This window comes from Schistocerca piceifrons, chromosome 1 (genome assembly GCF_021461385.2).
Source record: "Schistocerca piceifrons isolate TAMUIC-IGC-003096 chromosome 1, iqSchPice1.1, whole genome shotgun sequence".
Classification (NCBI taxonomy): Eukaryota; Metazoa; Arthropoda; class Insecta; order Orthoptera; family Acrididae; genus Schistocerca; species Schistocerca piceifrons.
Window position 1 is genome coordinate 359,559,305 of NC_060138.1, and position 18,079 is coordinate 359,577,383.

At 39.4% G+C, this 18,079-nt stretch overlaps 1 protein-coding gene across 1 annotated transcript in view; it reads left to right on the plus strand.

Moving 5' to 3' along the window:
• Window positions 1-18,079, plus strand: part of LOC124709288 (4-coumarate--CoA ligase 1-like) — a 149,485-nt gene that overhangs the window by 75,337 nt on the left and 56,069 nt on the right. The window contains exon 4 of the mRNA XM_047240828.1: window positions 3,923-4,220. Coding sequence (XP_047096784.1) covers window positions 3,923-4,220 — 298 coding nt within the window. The remainder of the gene's footprint in view (window positions 1-3,922; window positions 4,221-18,079) is intronic.

Here is an 18,079-nt window from a genome sequence, read left to right on the forward strand (position 1 = left end):
CATTATCAATGATGCTAATAAGAAGTAGTTACAATCAGAGAATAATAAAACCTTCAGAGTATTGGGCAAGGTATGCTTATTAATGCAGGTACAATGCACATGGATAGCTAGAATATATGAGAGAGAATTTTTAGTACAGAAGTGGTGACATATATCAAAATGGTGGTATTGTTGTTGTTTTATATGCAGAGAAGATTGTATAGAGCCATCAGAGAGGTGGAGGTCAGCGTCCAGGAAAACTGCACACTTATCCCAAAAGGTCCAAGTCAGCATGTGATGTTGCAAGCTTTGATTGGAGGGACCGAGTTCCAAGGTGTGAATCATCAATTAAAAAGTAATTTTAGTCAGGCTATAAGATCTTTGCAAAAAGGAACAACCCCACACTTCCCAAAAGTGAATGCACAAACAGGTATCTAATGTCATATCTACACATGCTACTAACCCTCCAACCACCCCCACTGACAGTCTGCATTAGAACACCCTCCCTTATTACCCAAAGCCACTCCTGATTAGAATAGTTTAACCACATTCTCCACCAGGGCTTTAGCTAGCTTTCACAGTCCCCCAAACTGAGGAACATCCTTCCCAAAAACAATGTCTGCCTTTCCTAAAGAGTTACTACACCACCATGTAATAACACACCCCATCCTAATGCAACATTTACCACAAATAACTTTCCATATGGATCATACTGCTGTGCAAGATTCAGGTTCGACACTCTATGTCCCCACTTGCTACATGGTTATCCTACTCCATCAGAGGCAGGGTCACCTGTGAAAGCAGTCATGCAATACATTAACTCTACTGAAACCACTGTACAGGCCTTTATGTGGCCATGGCCATCTGCCACCTGTCCTCCCAAATGAATGACCACTGTCAAACTGTTATTAGGAGCATTGTTGACCATTCATTGGCAGAGCAATACCCCCCCCCCCCCCCCAAAAAACAAAAAAAAAAAAAAAAAAAAAAAAACCCACGTCTCCCAATACCAGCTTCTTTGAGCTCTGAAGATGGGAATTACCCTTAAAATGTATACTGTACTTCAATCCCTCTATTCTCCTGGGATCAATCACTGCTAGTCCACACCCCACACCTACTTACAACTCTACCTACACCCCTTTCCCCACACCTTCCATCCCCTCTCCCATATTTCACTTTAGTTCAGTCTAGTTGCCTCCTTCTACTCTATTCTGCCCCCACCGCTCCACACCCCCCTTTTTTAAGAACAAAACAAATGTGCTTGAAATATGTGTGACGCTTGAAACATGTTGCACTTAATCAAATATTAAAGGACATTAAACAGCCAGGAGGAATGATTATTTCATACAGACATTAATTTACTCAGAAATTTTTTAAGTAGTAATTCTGTAGTTTCATAACCAATGAAACTTATGAACTGGGAGATACAAAGAATTAAAATTATGTAAACATGAGAGTTAAAACATGAATTGACTGACATCTTCATCTTAGTCATAATAATAATAATAATAATAATAAATAGTATAAAGGAAAGAAAAAAATATTGCTGCATATAGTACATACTGTCAGAGCTAAATATTAATAATGAAAAAGGACAAAGTTTGCTTAATGTATCATATGCAAAAGTTTATCTTTCATCAGGTGACATAAAAAAAAAACAAAGGGAAAAAAAAGGTAAGATGGAAAGATGCAGGTGGAAAAAGGTTTTCCAGATTATGAAGTAGAAGGGACATGAGATGTAAAGAAAGAATTAAGAAATAACAACAGGGATAAGATTTAAAATCCATATTATGAATAATAAGCTACACAAAAAAATGTATAGAAGATGAATAACACTGATGAAAAGAAAATTTCAAAAATATTTACAAACACTGATAGGAGGTTAGTACAAGGAACAAAGCAGGGTAGTGTACAAGTCCATAACAAAGTACTACAGTGCTCCTCATGGACCCAGAAATCTCTTCTTAGAATGTAGCAACCATATGTGAAATAATTTTTATCATCATCAATTCTCTAATTTGCATGTTGCTCCATCCTCAAAATGTTGTCGACCACCACAGGTGTACACATTCTGTGTTTAACCTGACCATGCTTGCCTTCAACTAGGCAGGCAAGCTGCCACACATTTACCAGCTGAACAAGCAGGCTGCTCTACTCCCATCCAAGCCATGCTGTGCCCAACCAAAGCAGGCTAAGCTAAAGGAGTCTTGCTCACCTACCTGTCTTACCTGTCTTTTCAAAAAGCTACACCACATAGCAGTTTATTCTGTATGCCTTCATTGCAGTGTTATGAGTAGGTTTTGGAAGTTGATGAAAAGTCCTTTTTTTATGAAAAGTCTTCTTTTACTCAAACCTCACAAGGTGAGGCTCAGTAATATGTATATTCATTTTGAGTCCTTGTAGACCATAAAATGGTGGATCTCATTTGTCCCTTTTTTAATTTTTGGTATATTTTCGGCATATTTATTTATTTTGTATGAACTGTTTTCTCTGCAGCTTCACCCTGTTTCAGCTAGTACTGGCTACTCTCAATTCAGACCATTTTCAGGTCACCTCTAATAAATGTTTTCTGTGGTAAGGCAAATCATCACTGAAAGTCAAGATCCTTTGCACCTAAGAAGCTGAAGATGTCTATTATACTGCAATTGCAATTAAAGTAAAGTTAAGGAAATCTAGTTTCTGTAACCTTGGTGTGTTTCAGCCAAGTATAACCCCAGTTATATCAATTTTAATTACTTTTTCCAGGATATGTAGTGTGGCTTTACTGAAATCATTTCAGGTGGCCAAAACAGTTCACTCAAAATTCTTCAAATGCATTGTAGCAAATATTAATTTTGTTTTTCATATCACGTCAATCTAAAAATTACAGATCTGAGAGAAGAAGCTTTTCTTTCATACTAAGTTCCCTTTGCACTATGTTGCATACCACCAGAATGTGTTTCTAATAACCACTGAGCCATTTTTCTTTTCCTGTTTCAGTCAATGTCTGCAATAAAATTATGAAGCTTATTTACTGCTAAATAGCCTCATGTCCTTAGCACACACTTCCACACACTTGTCCTCATTCAAAATATTTGTGGCACTAGGAAAGTGCTGGTCAAATGTACATACATGTTGCAACACACTTGAGGTTCTCAAATGATTATTTAGTAACTTTATACATAATTTGCGTTGTGAAACACCTACCACTTTATCTGAAGCTGCCTCATAACATGCAAAAACTTTTCCCATGATGGACTTGACTTCTGTTTCGTGACTGGTATGTATTGCTCAATTCTTAATTTGTCCTCAATCTCCTTTATGTCTAGTTTGTTCATTTTGCTGCCCCTAGCATTAAGATAGCTGAGCTGCAGTGAAACTCCCTACACAAACATGTACCTGGCTATTCTGTAGTCATGCTGAATTGATAGCGTAACCTTTTGTCAGGTGCAGCAGGCTGAATGAGTCCTGTGAAGCTTCCCAGGCTAGTGGAAACCTAAGCTTCCCTGCTTTAACCACTGTTCTTCAGTGCATGTGTGCTCCTGAGTCTCCATCATGACAGGTTGAGCTGCTTTAGTGTTTGTGGCAGCAAACAAGCAGACTGGAAGGAGAATCTGTAGATCTCTGTCACCTACCATATGCCCTGCAAAACTTACACCATGCGAAGGGAAGAAAACTAATGTGAATTAAAACTTATTGAATGGGAAGTGCCAAATACAGATGGTACCTAGCCACATTGTTATTAAGCTTGATCTTAGGAAGATAGGAACTAAAGTGTCCAGTGGTGAAACAAGAAAACAGGCCCCTGTATTATGTTCCACATCATACTCAGTAATACGATACTAATGATGGTAGTTTGTCAGAGGTAGTTCATGATTTCTGACAGAAAGAGTACATTTAATAATACAGTTGTGGGTGGAATAATGTGGTTTCTCAGCTGGAATATTTGGTGAATGTTTTACAGATGAGCTGCAACATGTGCTCAAACTGACAAAACCAAGAGCAATTTTCTATTCAAGACGATCAGCAACAGCTATCTTGGATGCTGCCAAGAAAATTACTTCAAGATGTGAGATATATTGTTGTATTGATGAGGAACTTGACAGTTTTCTGCTACAATCCAAAAAATTCCATAAGTCTGTGAAGAATGATGTCAAAAGTAGTGACACAGCATTTATTCTTACTTCTTCTGGTACTACTGGACTGCCTAAAGGAGTTGCTTTGTCACATGACAATTTTCTTGTTAGTCTTGCTTGTCTCAGGTTGGTGAAAGTAATAAATATTTTTTCTCCTGTTCTTGATCTTATTGTAGTTTCTAAGGTGTCCTAGCAATTTATAGTTTTTGATGTTTTATTTTCTAAATATTTTCATTATGTAATACACTGCTGGAATGAACTTGTAGATACTTTCCATAATGGGATGTAAGGATTGCATTTTCAATTTATAAAACACAGTTTTGATGTAATAATACTTTCTTTATAGCATACAATACAAGACATATTCAAATGCCACTGAGGACTAAACCTGACTGAAGTCTACAGATTTCACGCTACTCAGTGTGCAGCTCTTGGTCAAAGGTATTATTTCACAAGGTGGTCCCACAGAGTCCCCCACTCTGGTGTGGATAACTGGGGAAATGGTGTCATCACTCACAGATGAATGCCACCAATCATCCGATCTCAGGCTCGTGTGCAAGACACAATCAGATCATTTCTCAGGGGGAGTGGTGGCATTGTGCAAATGCACCTGACTGGTCATGTCATGGCTGGCACATAAGCAAGACATGACTGGACCATTTCTCAGAGAATTCATGATGATTTTGCAGTGAAAGTAGTTTGAACAAGGTTTTGCACAGGTGGTATTTTTGCTGCAGTATGACTTCAGCTTAGTTGTTATTTAGATTTGGTGTGCCAGTGGTCCTGCTTCATTGTCCAGTCAGACAGTATCTTGGAGTTGTGCTTGTAATTGCACAACTCATAATGTACTCTGCAGCCTGCAATTCTATGCATAAGTGCTGCATTGTAAATGGAACCAGCACAATTGTGTCCAATGTGGCATATTAGAACACAATGTGTTGTTTATTTTGGCTGTTGTGAGGTCAGCACTCTGTGGGGAGGAGGAGCTGACTCAATCTGTGGTGATAAGGTTGATTTAGGCCCTCTCAGCTGGCCGCTGTAGAGTGGAGGATGCACTGTCTCCCTTGGCAGTGATTGGGCGAGGTCGCATCATCTCATTAGGCTACTGCAGTGGGGAGGGGCAGTGTATGCTTTGGTGGCAGTTGGGCAAAATTGTGTTGTCTCGGTTTCTCACTGCTGTGCAGTGTGTGATGAATATAGTGAGCAGGACAGCTGCCATTGTTGACAATTTTGTCAACACATTGTTGATTATACAAAGAAAAAACTGTCCAAGTTTAATTCAGCTGGTCAGATCACATGCTCAGAAAGAATTGTGTAGTGCAGAGATGGTTCAGTTAAACCTCTGCATCGAACTGTCCAAGTACTTGGGTAGCATGTAACTGTTTAACACTGCACTGACTCACAGTACCTGCATGGTTATTCAATGGAGCGAGCTGGGTGCATTATTCCAGGGCACTGAATGTGTCAATTAGATACTCTCTGTCCAAGTGAGCCTTATCTGGAGTACCAATGTAGAGGGAAACACTGAAGTGGCACTGTATTGTCAGTTAACTGTGGTCGGTGTAGGAGCTATGTTCAGCAAGGTTCGTGATGATGTTCACACATATCAGGATTTTGGTCGGGTCAACAGTGTGAATATTTTCCCTAAGGTGATGTTGGGGTAGCACTATCAATTTATATGACATGGGTTTGGTATAATAATACTTTATTAACAGCACACAATTCAAGGTACATCAGAAAGGCAGTGAGGGCTAAACCAGATTGAAGTCCATAGATCTCACACTGTTTGGTGTGCAGCCCATGGTCAGAGGTGTTATTTCAGAAGATGTCCCAACAAACTAAACAAAGAGAACAAAATTTTCTGTTCATCAAGCAACAGTAGATATTTCATATATACAAAATCTGGAAAGAATCTTGATGTGCTAACTATTTAAAACAGAGGAAATAGTTGCAGAATTGGGTCAATACATAAAGGTCAGACAGTGCACTGAGTCACGGAGGATACAACAGAAAAGTATGAAAGGCAAAGAAACAATGGAATATACTCTATGGAAAAGGCAATGATGAGATTTATAGCTTTGAATGGAAAACAAAAGCTGTGATCCAGCAATTTTTAACTTGGAACCATGCTGTAAGTTCTTCAGATAAGATTTTGTTGCTGTATTGGATGTAAAAAATTCATGTGACTACTTCTACTGTCTTTAGTTGGAGAGAGGAGTTCCAGACAACAAATGGCTAAAAACTCTTTTGGGTATTGATCAGTATGATGATCCCCCCCCCCCCCCCCCCCCCCCCCCCCTCAAGGGTTGGATAGAAGGCTTTTGGTAAAAGGAAATATGTCATTTTGGAATGTATAAATACAGGTCCTATACAGTTATCAAGGGAATCTTGAACACTGTCCAGTGAGGTTAATGTGATCACTTATCAAAAGTATGGATAACCATCTTTTACAATGTGGGCTGTTACGATAAATGCAGGGAGAGAGTCAGTGAGTTTCTCAATGATACTGACACGGATGTTGAGCTGTGATGACTTTAGTGCCATGCCCAACTGTGCTAGGTTTGTTGGTTGAGGATCCATGTCATATACAGCCCAATTGAGATGGTTCAACAGATCTTCCATTGGACTTAAATCTGGCAAGTTGGGTGACTCTGGGAGTATAGTAAATTCATCCTGATACTCTTCAAATTACACACATACATTATGAGATGTGTGACACATTGAATTGTCCTGCAGGTACATGCCATCATGCCAAAGAAAAATAAACTGCATGTTGGTGTGGACAGGGTGCCCAAGGATCAATGCATACTTGTGTTGATCCATTGTGCCTTCCAGAATGGCAAGATCACCCAGGAAATTCCACAAAAACATTATCCATACCATAATGCTCCCTCCTCTGGCCTGGACACAGGGAGTGCCCTTTGGCCTGGATCCTTCCAATGATTATTGCAGGGTGTTTGCTTTCAGATGTTTCACACTGTACACATCAATGGCCATCTGCCCGAGGGGGCATAAAACATGATTCATCTGAAAAGGCCGTCTCTCACCACTCAGTGGCCACCCAATTATGCTATTGGCATGCCTTCAGTCCCATGAACAGCTGTCAGCATGAGTGCATGAACTGGGTGCCTGATGTGGAGGCATATAAGCGGCAGTATTCACTGAACAGTCATTGCATAGGTGCTGTTGGTGGTAATGGGGTTCATCTGTGATGTCAGTTGCTCATCAGCTGTACATCAATTTGCTCACGTATATCTCTGCAGCTGTTGTTGACCACTGTCACCTATGGCCTGTTGTGCACCACAGTTGCCTAAGCTCTGATTTTGGATAGCATCATTTTGCCATGCACGGCATTGTATAACCACAGTGACACAAAAGAGTTTACAGACTTAGCCATTTCAGGAATGCTTCCACCATTGACTAATGCCCTTTAGGATGTCAGATAAGTTGCTCCATTTCCACATGTAACAAAACTGTTACATAGGGAAACAGTGAAATTTTGCTGGGGCAAAAATTTCCAACTTAAAAAAGAGATTATTTGATTTAAACAAAGAAACTTTTTTTTTGTTATTCTTGTGTTCCATACACATCAAGAAACATGTGATCATGGCGGTGTTTCTTACTGATCACGTTGGCCTCCACCACTCAGAGAATTACTCTGAGACAAATGCAAATGTTTACTGCTAGAACAGTTTCCAAAACATTACACTTTCGTAATTAGTTCTGCAGTGATACATACATAGTCAGTTGATTTCTTATACATATCTTAGTTCGGTGTAACTTGGAGTAATCTGCTTCGTGCTGCTGCTGCTGCTGCTGCTGAAGTAGTCATTTCCTTGGTCTATTTCATCTGCTAACTGGATCAAGTTGCATGAATTCCATGAAATAATCCAGGTACCAAGTCATTTTATAGTGGTTTATTTATGACAAGCTGCACCATTTCTTCTTAGTGGGAGCCCACTCCACAAAGCAGGCTACATAGTCACAATACTGTATTACAACAATTAGATTATTGCACAGGCTTGTGACACAATGGTTGTGTCTCTAAACTGTCTCCAACTGTCCATTCTCGAGCCTTGTGCTCCTCCTATTTATATGTATTTTTAACAATCAAGTCAACAAAACTACCGTGCAAATTTATTAAATTAACAATTAAAAGTTTAACATTTTAATGAGTAACTATCCACAAAACCTTGCTTATTTTATGCTGAATCTGGAGTATACAATAAAAAAGACTTTTACACAGGATTTACACCATATTATATAAAACACTGAAAGATAACAATGCCAACCTAATTTTTTTAAATTATGGCTTCATTTGTAAATGCAAAATATTACAAACATGTATTGGACAAGCATGACCTACTAGTAACCAAACGGAATAATAAATTTTATGAGATTTAATGTATTATGTGAAATCACTTATTAGATACCATTGGAGTTATGGAACTTTCGAAACAGGAATGTAAAACAAAAGGGTTGTTTTATTTCACAGATAACGACAGTGACTGCTGTGTATTCCATGTCCCACAGACAGGATTTATAAACCCTCCACTTCTAGCGCTGCCACCTGACATCTGTGAGTAGTTGTTACACATTCACATTGAAAATATGTGGTAGTCACATTAATGTGACAAGGCTGTGTGCCATTCTTCCAGCAAAATAGTGACAAGTTCAGGTAATGATGATGGAGCTGAATAGCGATCATGAACTCATCTCTCCAAAGTAGACCGCAAAGTCTACATAACATTAAGATGTGATGGCTGTGGTGGTCAGGACGTATATGAAAATTCATCCTCATGCTCACAAAACCAGTCCTGGATTATGTAAAATGTATGAAGAGGGGCCCTGTCCTCTCAGAACACAGCATCACTATTGGGTAACAAACTTTGTACTATGGATGGAATTAATCAGTCAACAGTTATACACATCATCCATGGTGTTAATGCAATCTTGTAAAGTAACCATGGAGCCCATGGAATACTATGATATGGCTGCTTGGATCATCATCGAACCTCTGCCATGTTTCACTCTTAGGGCCTAAAATTGGTGAGAAGTTGGAAACGGTATGAAACAAGTTCCACAAGATCAAATGACTTCCTTCCGTTGCTCCATAGTCCAGATTTCAAGGCTTCAGGACCATGTTTTCCTATTATGGGCATTTGCATCACTGATGAGTGCTTTTGGAATTCCAGCTTAGCCTGGAGTGTCCTGCTTATGGAGCTCCCTTGACATTATTTTGTGCTGACAGGGTTGGTTGGTTGGTTGTTGGTATGTTTAAGGGGGACTAAACAGCGAAGGTCATCAGTCCCCCAGGCTGACAGGGTTTGTGAGTGCTACATACGCTTCAGCAATAACTTTTGCAACTATCCTCTTATTTTTGTCACCCTCCTCTTCAGTGATCATCTGTCACAGTCACTGGACACACACTTTCTTCTGTGTTCTGACTTGTGGATGATGTTTTTCTGCTTTCCCTGTATGTGGTATAAATCTTTGATATGGTGCCTCTTGAAACACCAAAAACCATGGTCTACCACAGTTACAGAAGCATCCACCATACAAGCACTAACAATTTGTCCATATTTTAAGTCACTTAGCTTCAACTTAGTCCTCTCACAACAACACAGAACACTGTTTTGACCATGAATGATAGTTTCAACATATTGAGGACATTGCACAGGTGCCGTTCAAGGTCATACACATCAGCCCAAACTGCTGGCTTTGCTTGCTCTGCATTTATGTTCAAGCATGAGCTTCTCATGGTGTTTCCCTATCTCTGTCTGAGAAAAAATCAAATTTGTTGGAGTTACAAGGAAAACAAAATACTGTTGATACATGGTGTTAATGAACATTTTCATCACTCTCATCACACTGAATAAACAATATGTTTCTCAATCATTGGCTGATAAAATGTGCAATAAAAGACAATGATTGCAGATCCCTACCACATGGATGTATGTTTATCTTCTGAGTGGATCCATGGATGTTTATTCGCTTTAGGGCTGCTTACAACAGCAACATACTTATCAGTTACTGGGACTGTTTTGTGCAGGTGAAGACATCTTTGCAATTAATTGTTCCTTGTGAAATGGTAGACCAATCCTACATATACTGGATACCTTTTTATTATGGATTCACAAAAAGGTATTATTAATAACACTGTTCTACAAAAAAAAACTTTTTTTCTATTTCTGATAAAAAAATATTGTGATCCTAGTTGTATTTTGAGTGCTGAATTGAAAACTGTTTTTGGTTTTTTTCTGTCAGGGATAGTTTATGAGTAATCACAATTTTATTTCTCTTTTCAGTTTCTGATATAGTGTAGCAAACGTGAGGTGAAATTCGACAAACAAATGCACATCTTTATGATGTTATAAGTTCATCACATTAATGGAGGGTGGGATCTAACATATAACACAGTAACCTTTGTGTATACACTTTGAAGCGTTTATTTGACATGAGAAATTACAGAAAATTGACAAACAATGAGCCACTGCCTTGTAATGCACATCACTTTTTTCTCTTGTATTGTGAATCTTTCTTCTCTCGAATGATATTCCAGCAATAATCTGCTAACATAGAAGGTACCCACTTCCTTTCATAGCGCCTTTATATGGTAGAAATGTCTTTATGGAATCTTTCCCCATGTTCATCCGATACGTCACTACAACTCTCTGTGAAGTAGTCCAGATGAGAGTCCATCATATGTACCTTCAAAGACATGTTGCACCCCAAATCCTGATATGCTTTGATCATATCCTTCACCATTGCTGTGTAGTTAGTAGCTCTTCTTCTTCCGAGGAAGTTTTCCGACACCATCTTTTAACAGTCCCATGCGGTTTTTTCTTTATCAGTTTAATATGCTTCAAAATTTGCATCTTTCTGCAGCTCCCTGATTTGTGGGCCCACAAAAACACCTTCCTTTATTTTTGCAGCTGAAAGACGGGGGAATTTGGTAGCTAGATATGCAAACCCACACCCTGTTGGATCCATGGCCTTCACGAATTGTTTCATCAGGCCAAGTTTGATGTGAAGCGGTGGAAGTAGTATATATTCAGGAGCTACCAGACTTTCACGTTGTACATTCTTTTCGCCAACTTCCCATCTTCGCCCAGGCCATTTCTTTTTCACGTAGTGAGAATTTCGGTCTCGACTATCCCACTCGCAAAGGAAACAGGCATACTTTGTGTAGCCTTGTTGCATTCCCAGTACCATAGCAATTACCTTGAAATCTGCACATATTTTCCATTTATGTTCATTGTATTTTAATGAATTTAGCATCCTTTGTATGAATTCGTAATTCTCTTTTGTCAAACTAGCGTAAGCTACTGGAACAGAGGGTACTTTATTTCCGTTATGGAGCAAAACACCCTTCTGACTTGTTTTCGATGCATCTATGAAAAGTCTCCACTCCTGTGAAATATAAGGGAAGTTCAGCACTTTCATCAGGCCAGCAACTTCATTGCAAAATGTCAGTGCTTCGTCAGTTGAAAAATAAGAAATAAAGGCATGTTATCTGGGCCGGAACACACTGATTTTAGTACTTCGGTGCAGTAGATTACACTCTTATAATCTTGAACCAAGCAGCTGCGCCTTTTGTTTACTTAGTCCTAGATCACGTACTAAATCATTCAAATCTGCCTGTGTTAACAAATGTGGCGATGACTCACTTGTGCAGTGATATAAAGAATCATCATCTGTGATTTCTTCAGTACTGCTTATTTCACTGTCACTCGGAATTTGACCTCGAGCTCTTGAAGGTACTGGAAGGTTGTCAGAATGCTGCACTGGCATTCTCGCTGAAGGCAGATCTGGGTAAACAATGTGCTTCTTCGACTCTTTGTTTGTAAAACCCTGAATTTTTGTTAGACAGAAATAACAATCAGTAACATGGTCCTTAGGCTCTCTCCACACCATGGGAACAGCAAACAACGCCACATTCTCATTCTCTTTATTTTTCCACCACTGAATTAGTTTGCAGTAACATGTAGCACAACAGAAATGTGGTGCCTATTCTTTATCTTGGTCTCCTACCTCTACTCCAAAGTAATGTTTGTATGCTTTCTTTATGACTGAAGAAATTTTCTTCTTATTTCTGGCAAAAGTGAACTTCCCACAGATGTAGCAGAAGTTGTCCGGCTTATATAGACATCCACGACGATGTGGCATTTCTGCAAATTTAAAAATACCACTTTGGTAATACACCTGTATTAAATTAATAGTAGGGAACTAGAGGAACACTGATGTGTAAAAACAAGTAGTCGTTTTACCTTCAGCAACAGGCTCAATCAGTTTACACACAGGAACTAAAAAATTCAACAGTGCTCGGAAGTATGACAGACAGTTACTTGTCAGCCAAAACACCCACTCGTTAATACTGACACAATTGCGGCTAACACCACTGTTGTAAACTCGATGCACCTGCCCCTAGGAGCCGTGAAGCTTTACTGCCGAGGCAGCGACCGGCTGTCGCCGTTCGAGTTAATGAGATGTTTCAGGTGGTCTTAATGACATAGGTGTGGCGGGGGATAACCTAATGATGTCTGATTCTTCCCACCTGCTGTTGCACAAGAAATTATCACGTTATATCACTACTGGATGTGGCAACATACCCGTATTTCTCTATAACGACTCTGTGTTTGCCATGAACTGTGAATATACATATATATACATATATATACATATTACATAAAAAGTATCCCTGACAACGATATTTTGTTTACATATTTGAATTTCCCACGGTAAAATGGTCTAGAAGCACATACTTTAATATCAGAAATAGAACCCATGTCGAACAGTGTAATTAGATTACACATCTGTTGTGTGATAGTGGACCCAAAACACTATTCTGAGGACTCCAATTAACTTTCTGTGTATGACATTATGATACATCTCAATAGTAGGAAAAATGAAATGTGGGAATTTATGAGAGATTACTGAAGTAAAATAACATGTTAAAGTGTTATTGGATGAAACAGCTACAGAAGTGTTTGTAGCCTTAAAAGAGGTATTAATGAAAGGAAAATACCTACAATGCATGGAAAATGCATTTCAACAGAACAAATACTGAAGAACAAATCACCATTTAAAATCAGGGCTTAGCAAGAATAGATGAAATTAGTAACAGATAAAATTGAGATACAGAGTAAATGTGATACACACTCCAGACGATTGTAGAAATCAACATGGATTCCGGAAACAGCGACCGTGTGAGACCCAACTCGCTTTATTTGTTCATGAGACCCAGAAACTATTAGATACAGGCTCCCAGGTAGATGCTATTTTTCTTGACTTCTGGAAGGCGTTCGATACAGTTCTGCACTGTCGCCTGACAAACAAAGTAAGAGCCTACGGAATATCAGACCAGCTGTGTGGCTGGATTGAATAGTTTTTAGCAAACAGAACACAGCATGTTGTTATCAATGGAGAGACATCTACAGACATTAAAGTAACCTCTGGCGTGCCACAGGGGAGTGTTACGGGACCATTGCTTTTCACAATATATATAAACGACCTAGTAGATAGTGTCGGAAGTTCCATGTGGCTTTTCGCGGATGATGCTGTAGTATACAGAGAAGTTGCAGCATTAGAAAATTGTAGCGAAATGCAGGAAGATCTGCAGCGGATAGGCACTTGGTGCAGGGAGTGGCAACTGACCCTTAACATAGACAAATGTAATGTATTGCGAATACATAGAAAGAAGGATCCTTTATTGTATGATTATATGATAGCGGAACAAACACTGGTAGCAGTTACTTCTGTAAAATATCTGGGAGTATGCGTGCGGAACGATTTGAAGTGGAATGATCATATAAAATTAATTGTTGGTAAGGCGGGTACCAGGTTGAGATTCATTGGGAGAGTCCTTAGAAAATGAAGTCCATCAACAAAGGAGGTGGCTTACAAAACACTCGTTCGACCTATACTTGAGTATCGCTCATCAGTGTCGGATCCGTACCAGATCGGGTTAACGGAGGAGATAGAGAAGATCCAAAGAAGAGCGGCGCGTTTCGTCACAGGGTTATTTGGTAACTGTGATAGCGTTACGGAGATGTTTAACCAACTTAAGTGGCAGACTCTGCAGGAGAGGCGCTCTGCATCGCGGTGTAGCATGCTCGCCATGTTTCAAGAGGGTGCGTTTCTGGATGAGGTATCGAATATATTGCTTCCCCCTACTTATACCTCCTGAGGAGATCATGAATGTAAAATTAGAGAGATTAGAGCGCGCACAGAGGCTTTCAGACAGTCGTTCTTCCCGCGAACCATACGCAACGGGAACAGGAAAGGGAGCTAACGACAGTGGCATGTAAAGTGCCCTCCGCCACACACTGTTGGGTGGCTTGCGAAGTATAAATGTAGATGTAGATGTAGGACAAAAACTACTGTAGTACGGAATGGGAAAAGCAAGCCATGTTGGAAATATACACACACTTAATGAATTATTACACGGTAGAATCTTACATTGTTGCAAAAAAATCTACTTACTGCACAAGAGAACCATAGTTACGTGACGAGAGGTATGGTGAGATATAAAGAGAACATGAAGTTAAAGCTGCACTGTTCCATAATAACTATACAACTTAAGATTTGAAGGATGGAAACGTGGCTAAAAGTTGTTTAAGGTTCAGAAAAATATAAAATTTTTTTACATTAAACTCATTGGGGAGTTTATTTATGATAATGGAAGTTTTAGTTCATAAACAACAACAGGGAATCATTCAGCTGCAGATGACTGTATGAAAGTTAGAAGAATGATAAAAGTTTTAACAATAATGGTGATTTACGGCCTTTAACTTTGCCTCTCACAACCTGTGTCCTTCCCTTGCAGTCTCAGTGGAATTTGCATATGTTGCCATGTCGGATGTGAGTTCAGCACGCCATTGAGGAGAAAGTGACTGTTATGAACAAATGAATGGCACTACCACTAGTTGTGGCAAATTTATTCATGGAGGATTTTGAAGAGAAAGCTCTGTAAAAACCTGTACTGAAACCCACATGCTTTTTCAGTTTTTTTGGTGACATCTGTGGTGTGCCCATATGTGAGTAAAAGGCTCCAGGAGTTTTTCCAGCATCAGAACTCTCTGCACCCTAGCATGAAATTCACTATGGAGATGGAAGAGAATGGCAAACTCCCTTCTTTTGATGCACTATGGGAAACATTGTGTACAGGAAAGCCACCCACACTGATTTGTATTTCTATACTTCCTGTGCATATAATCCTTCAAAGCATAAGGGTGTGCTACATGCACTGGTCCACAGAGCCCATGTAACATTCTCCAAAGAAAGCTTAACACAACAACTCAACCATCTTAAAGTATTATTATAGAAGAATGGATGCAGCAGGAGACAAATCTGACATATTCGTACTTTCAGGTAGAAGGTATAGGCTCAGAAAATAGAACACAGCAAGATGTATAAGACAACAGCATATCTGCCATACACAAAAACTGACAAAGTGTGAAACAAAATCAGCAGGATCTTGGCTTGACATAAAATCAAATGCCCTATTAGGTATCGTGAAGGTTAACTTGGGGCCTCATAAACTGGGTGTTCATCATTTTCTATGCAAATGCAGTAAGACATATATGAAGCAGACTGTGTGAACAGTTGAAGAAATGTGCCAGGAGCACTGCATTGCTGTAGGGCACTCAATGAAATATGAACAAATGGAAATGCTAAGACAGACCTCTTCATTATGAGGCTGTGTTCTAAAGGAGTCTGTTGAAGTAGCAGTGACTGAGGGTGTGAACAATAGAGACAGCAGCTTGACTCTCAGTTAAGTGTGAGCCCATAGCTCAGCCAGCTGAAGTCACAATATCAGTCAAAAGTGACTTGCAAGCCCAACAGACAAGCAAACACACTGAGGGCTGGAGTTTGTATCCAGCATTCGGTGATTATATCTTCCCCCATCATTCCACCTAGGGAACAATAAGAGTGTAAAGGATGCATAATGTAGCAAAGTAACTCATTCTATAGGAATCACCTGAAGATGATAGCAAGGTACACTGTTGGAGTATCAAGTTTTGTAAGGAACTGCACTTGGCTGGACACCCAAGAGCTATAAGTACATAATTAATTCTTGAACCATATCACAATTTACCAGTTTTGATGTATTCTAAAATGCACTGTTTTTTGTCTGTCATCAAAGATGTTAAATGATACTTATGTATTATCAAAAGACAATAACTTTTTTAAAAAGAAATATAAATTTTGAAGCTAAATGTTTCATCAAATTATGGCTCAATTTGTATTCCTTAATAGTTTGGTTAACTGTTGTGATTGGCAATTTTTTGGAGCCAATGGCTCCTTCTTCAGGCAGGAGGGTTGAAGAGGAAGGATGAAGACTGAAGGAAAAGGACTGGAGAGGTCTAGGAAAAGGGGTAGATTTTGGGAAAGTCACCTGGAACCGCAGGTCAAGGGAGACTCACTGTACAGTCTTTCCTTCTCATCCCATAGAGTAAGTCTCCCCTGACCCGCAGTTCTGGGTGACTTTCCCAAAATATACCCCTTTTTCTAGACCTCTCCAATCCTTTTCCTTCAACTTTCTTCCTTCCTCTTGAACCTTTCTGCCTGGAGAAGGAGCCACTGTCTCCGAAAGCTTGCCAATCACAACAGTCTTTTATGTGTGTGTGTTCTGCCGCCACCCGATGAGTAGATTTTTTTTATCTATCCCCTTAAATAATTTTATCAATAATTGATTGTTTTCATAGTTGATAGTTTGGTTGGCTGTTATGTTTCTTAAACAAGGGGTAGTTGTTGTTGAAGTGAGATGACTACTAGCCAAAATGAAATTGTTTCTCAATATATTATCTTTGGATAAGTAGATGTTCACGAACATGGTTGTAATTACTGTAAGTCAGAAACCTTTCTTACTTTAATCTACACATAAGAATACAAATTGAACATATAAAATTCTGTAAGTATAATTATCAGAGATTGTATTCTCATGTGTATTTCTTCAACTACAGGTTTTATTTACCAACATCTGGGTGTGCAAATCTGAACTGTCATACCTCATACATGGAAAATTAGTAATGCAGCCCAAGCATCTGATACACAACCTAATTCTTTACAACACCCCCTAGAATTCTATAGATAATCCATTAGGGATGGAATTCTACAGGGTGATTCAAAAAGAATACCACAACTTTAAAAATGTGTATTTAATGAAAGAAACATAATATAACCTTCTGTTATACATCATTACAAAGAGTATTTAAAAAGGTTTTTTTTTCACTCAAAAACAAGTTCAGAGATGTTCAATATGGCCCCCTCCAGACACTCGAGCAATATCAACCCGATACTCCAACTCGTTCCACACTCTCTGTAGCATATCGGGCGTAACAGTTTGGATAGCTGCTGTTATTTCTCATATCAAATCATCAATGGTGACTGGGAGAGGTGGCCAAAACACCATATCCTTAACATACCCCCATAAGAAAAAATCACAGGGGGTAAGATCAGGGCTTCTTGGAGGCCAGTGATGAAATGCTCTGTTACGGGCTGCCTGGCGGCCGATCCATCGCCTCGGGTAGTTCAGGTTTCATAACTAACCTTTTTCGTAGGACTCTCCATACAGTTGATTGTGGAATTTGCAGCTCTCTGCTAGCTCTGCGAGTTGATTTTCCTGGGCTGCGAAGAAATGCTTGCTGGATGCGTGCTACATTTTCATCACTCGTTCTCGGCCGTCCAGAACTTTTCCCTTTGCACAAACACCCATTCTCTGTAAACTGTTTATACCAACGTTTAATACACCACCTATCAGGAGGTTTAACACCACACTTCGTTCGAAATGCACGCTGAACAGCTGTCGTCGATTCACTTCTGCCGTACTCAATAACACAAAAAGCTTTCTGTTGAGCGGTCGCCATCTTAGCATCAACTGATGCTGACACCTAGTCAACAGCACCTCAAGCGAACAAATGTACAACTAAATGAAACTTTATAGCTCCCTTAATTCACCGACAGATAGTGCTTAGCTCTGC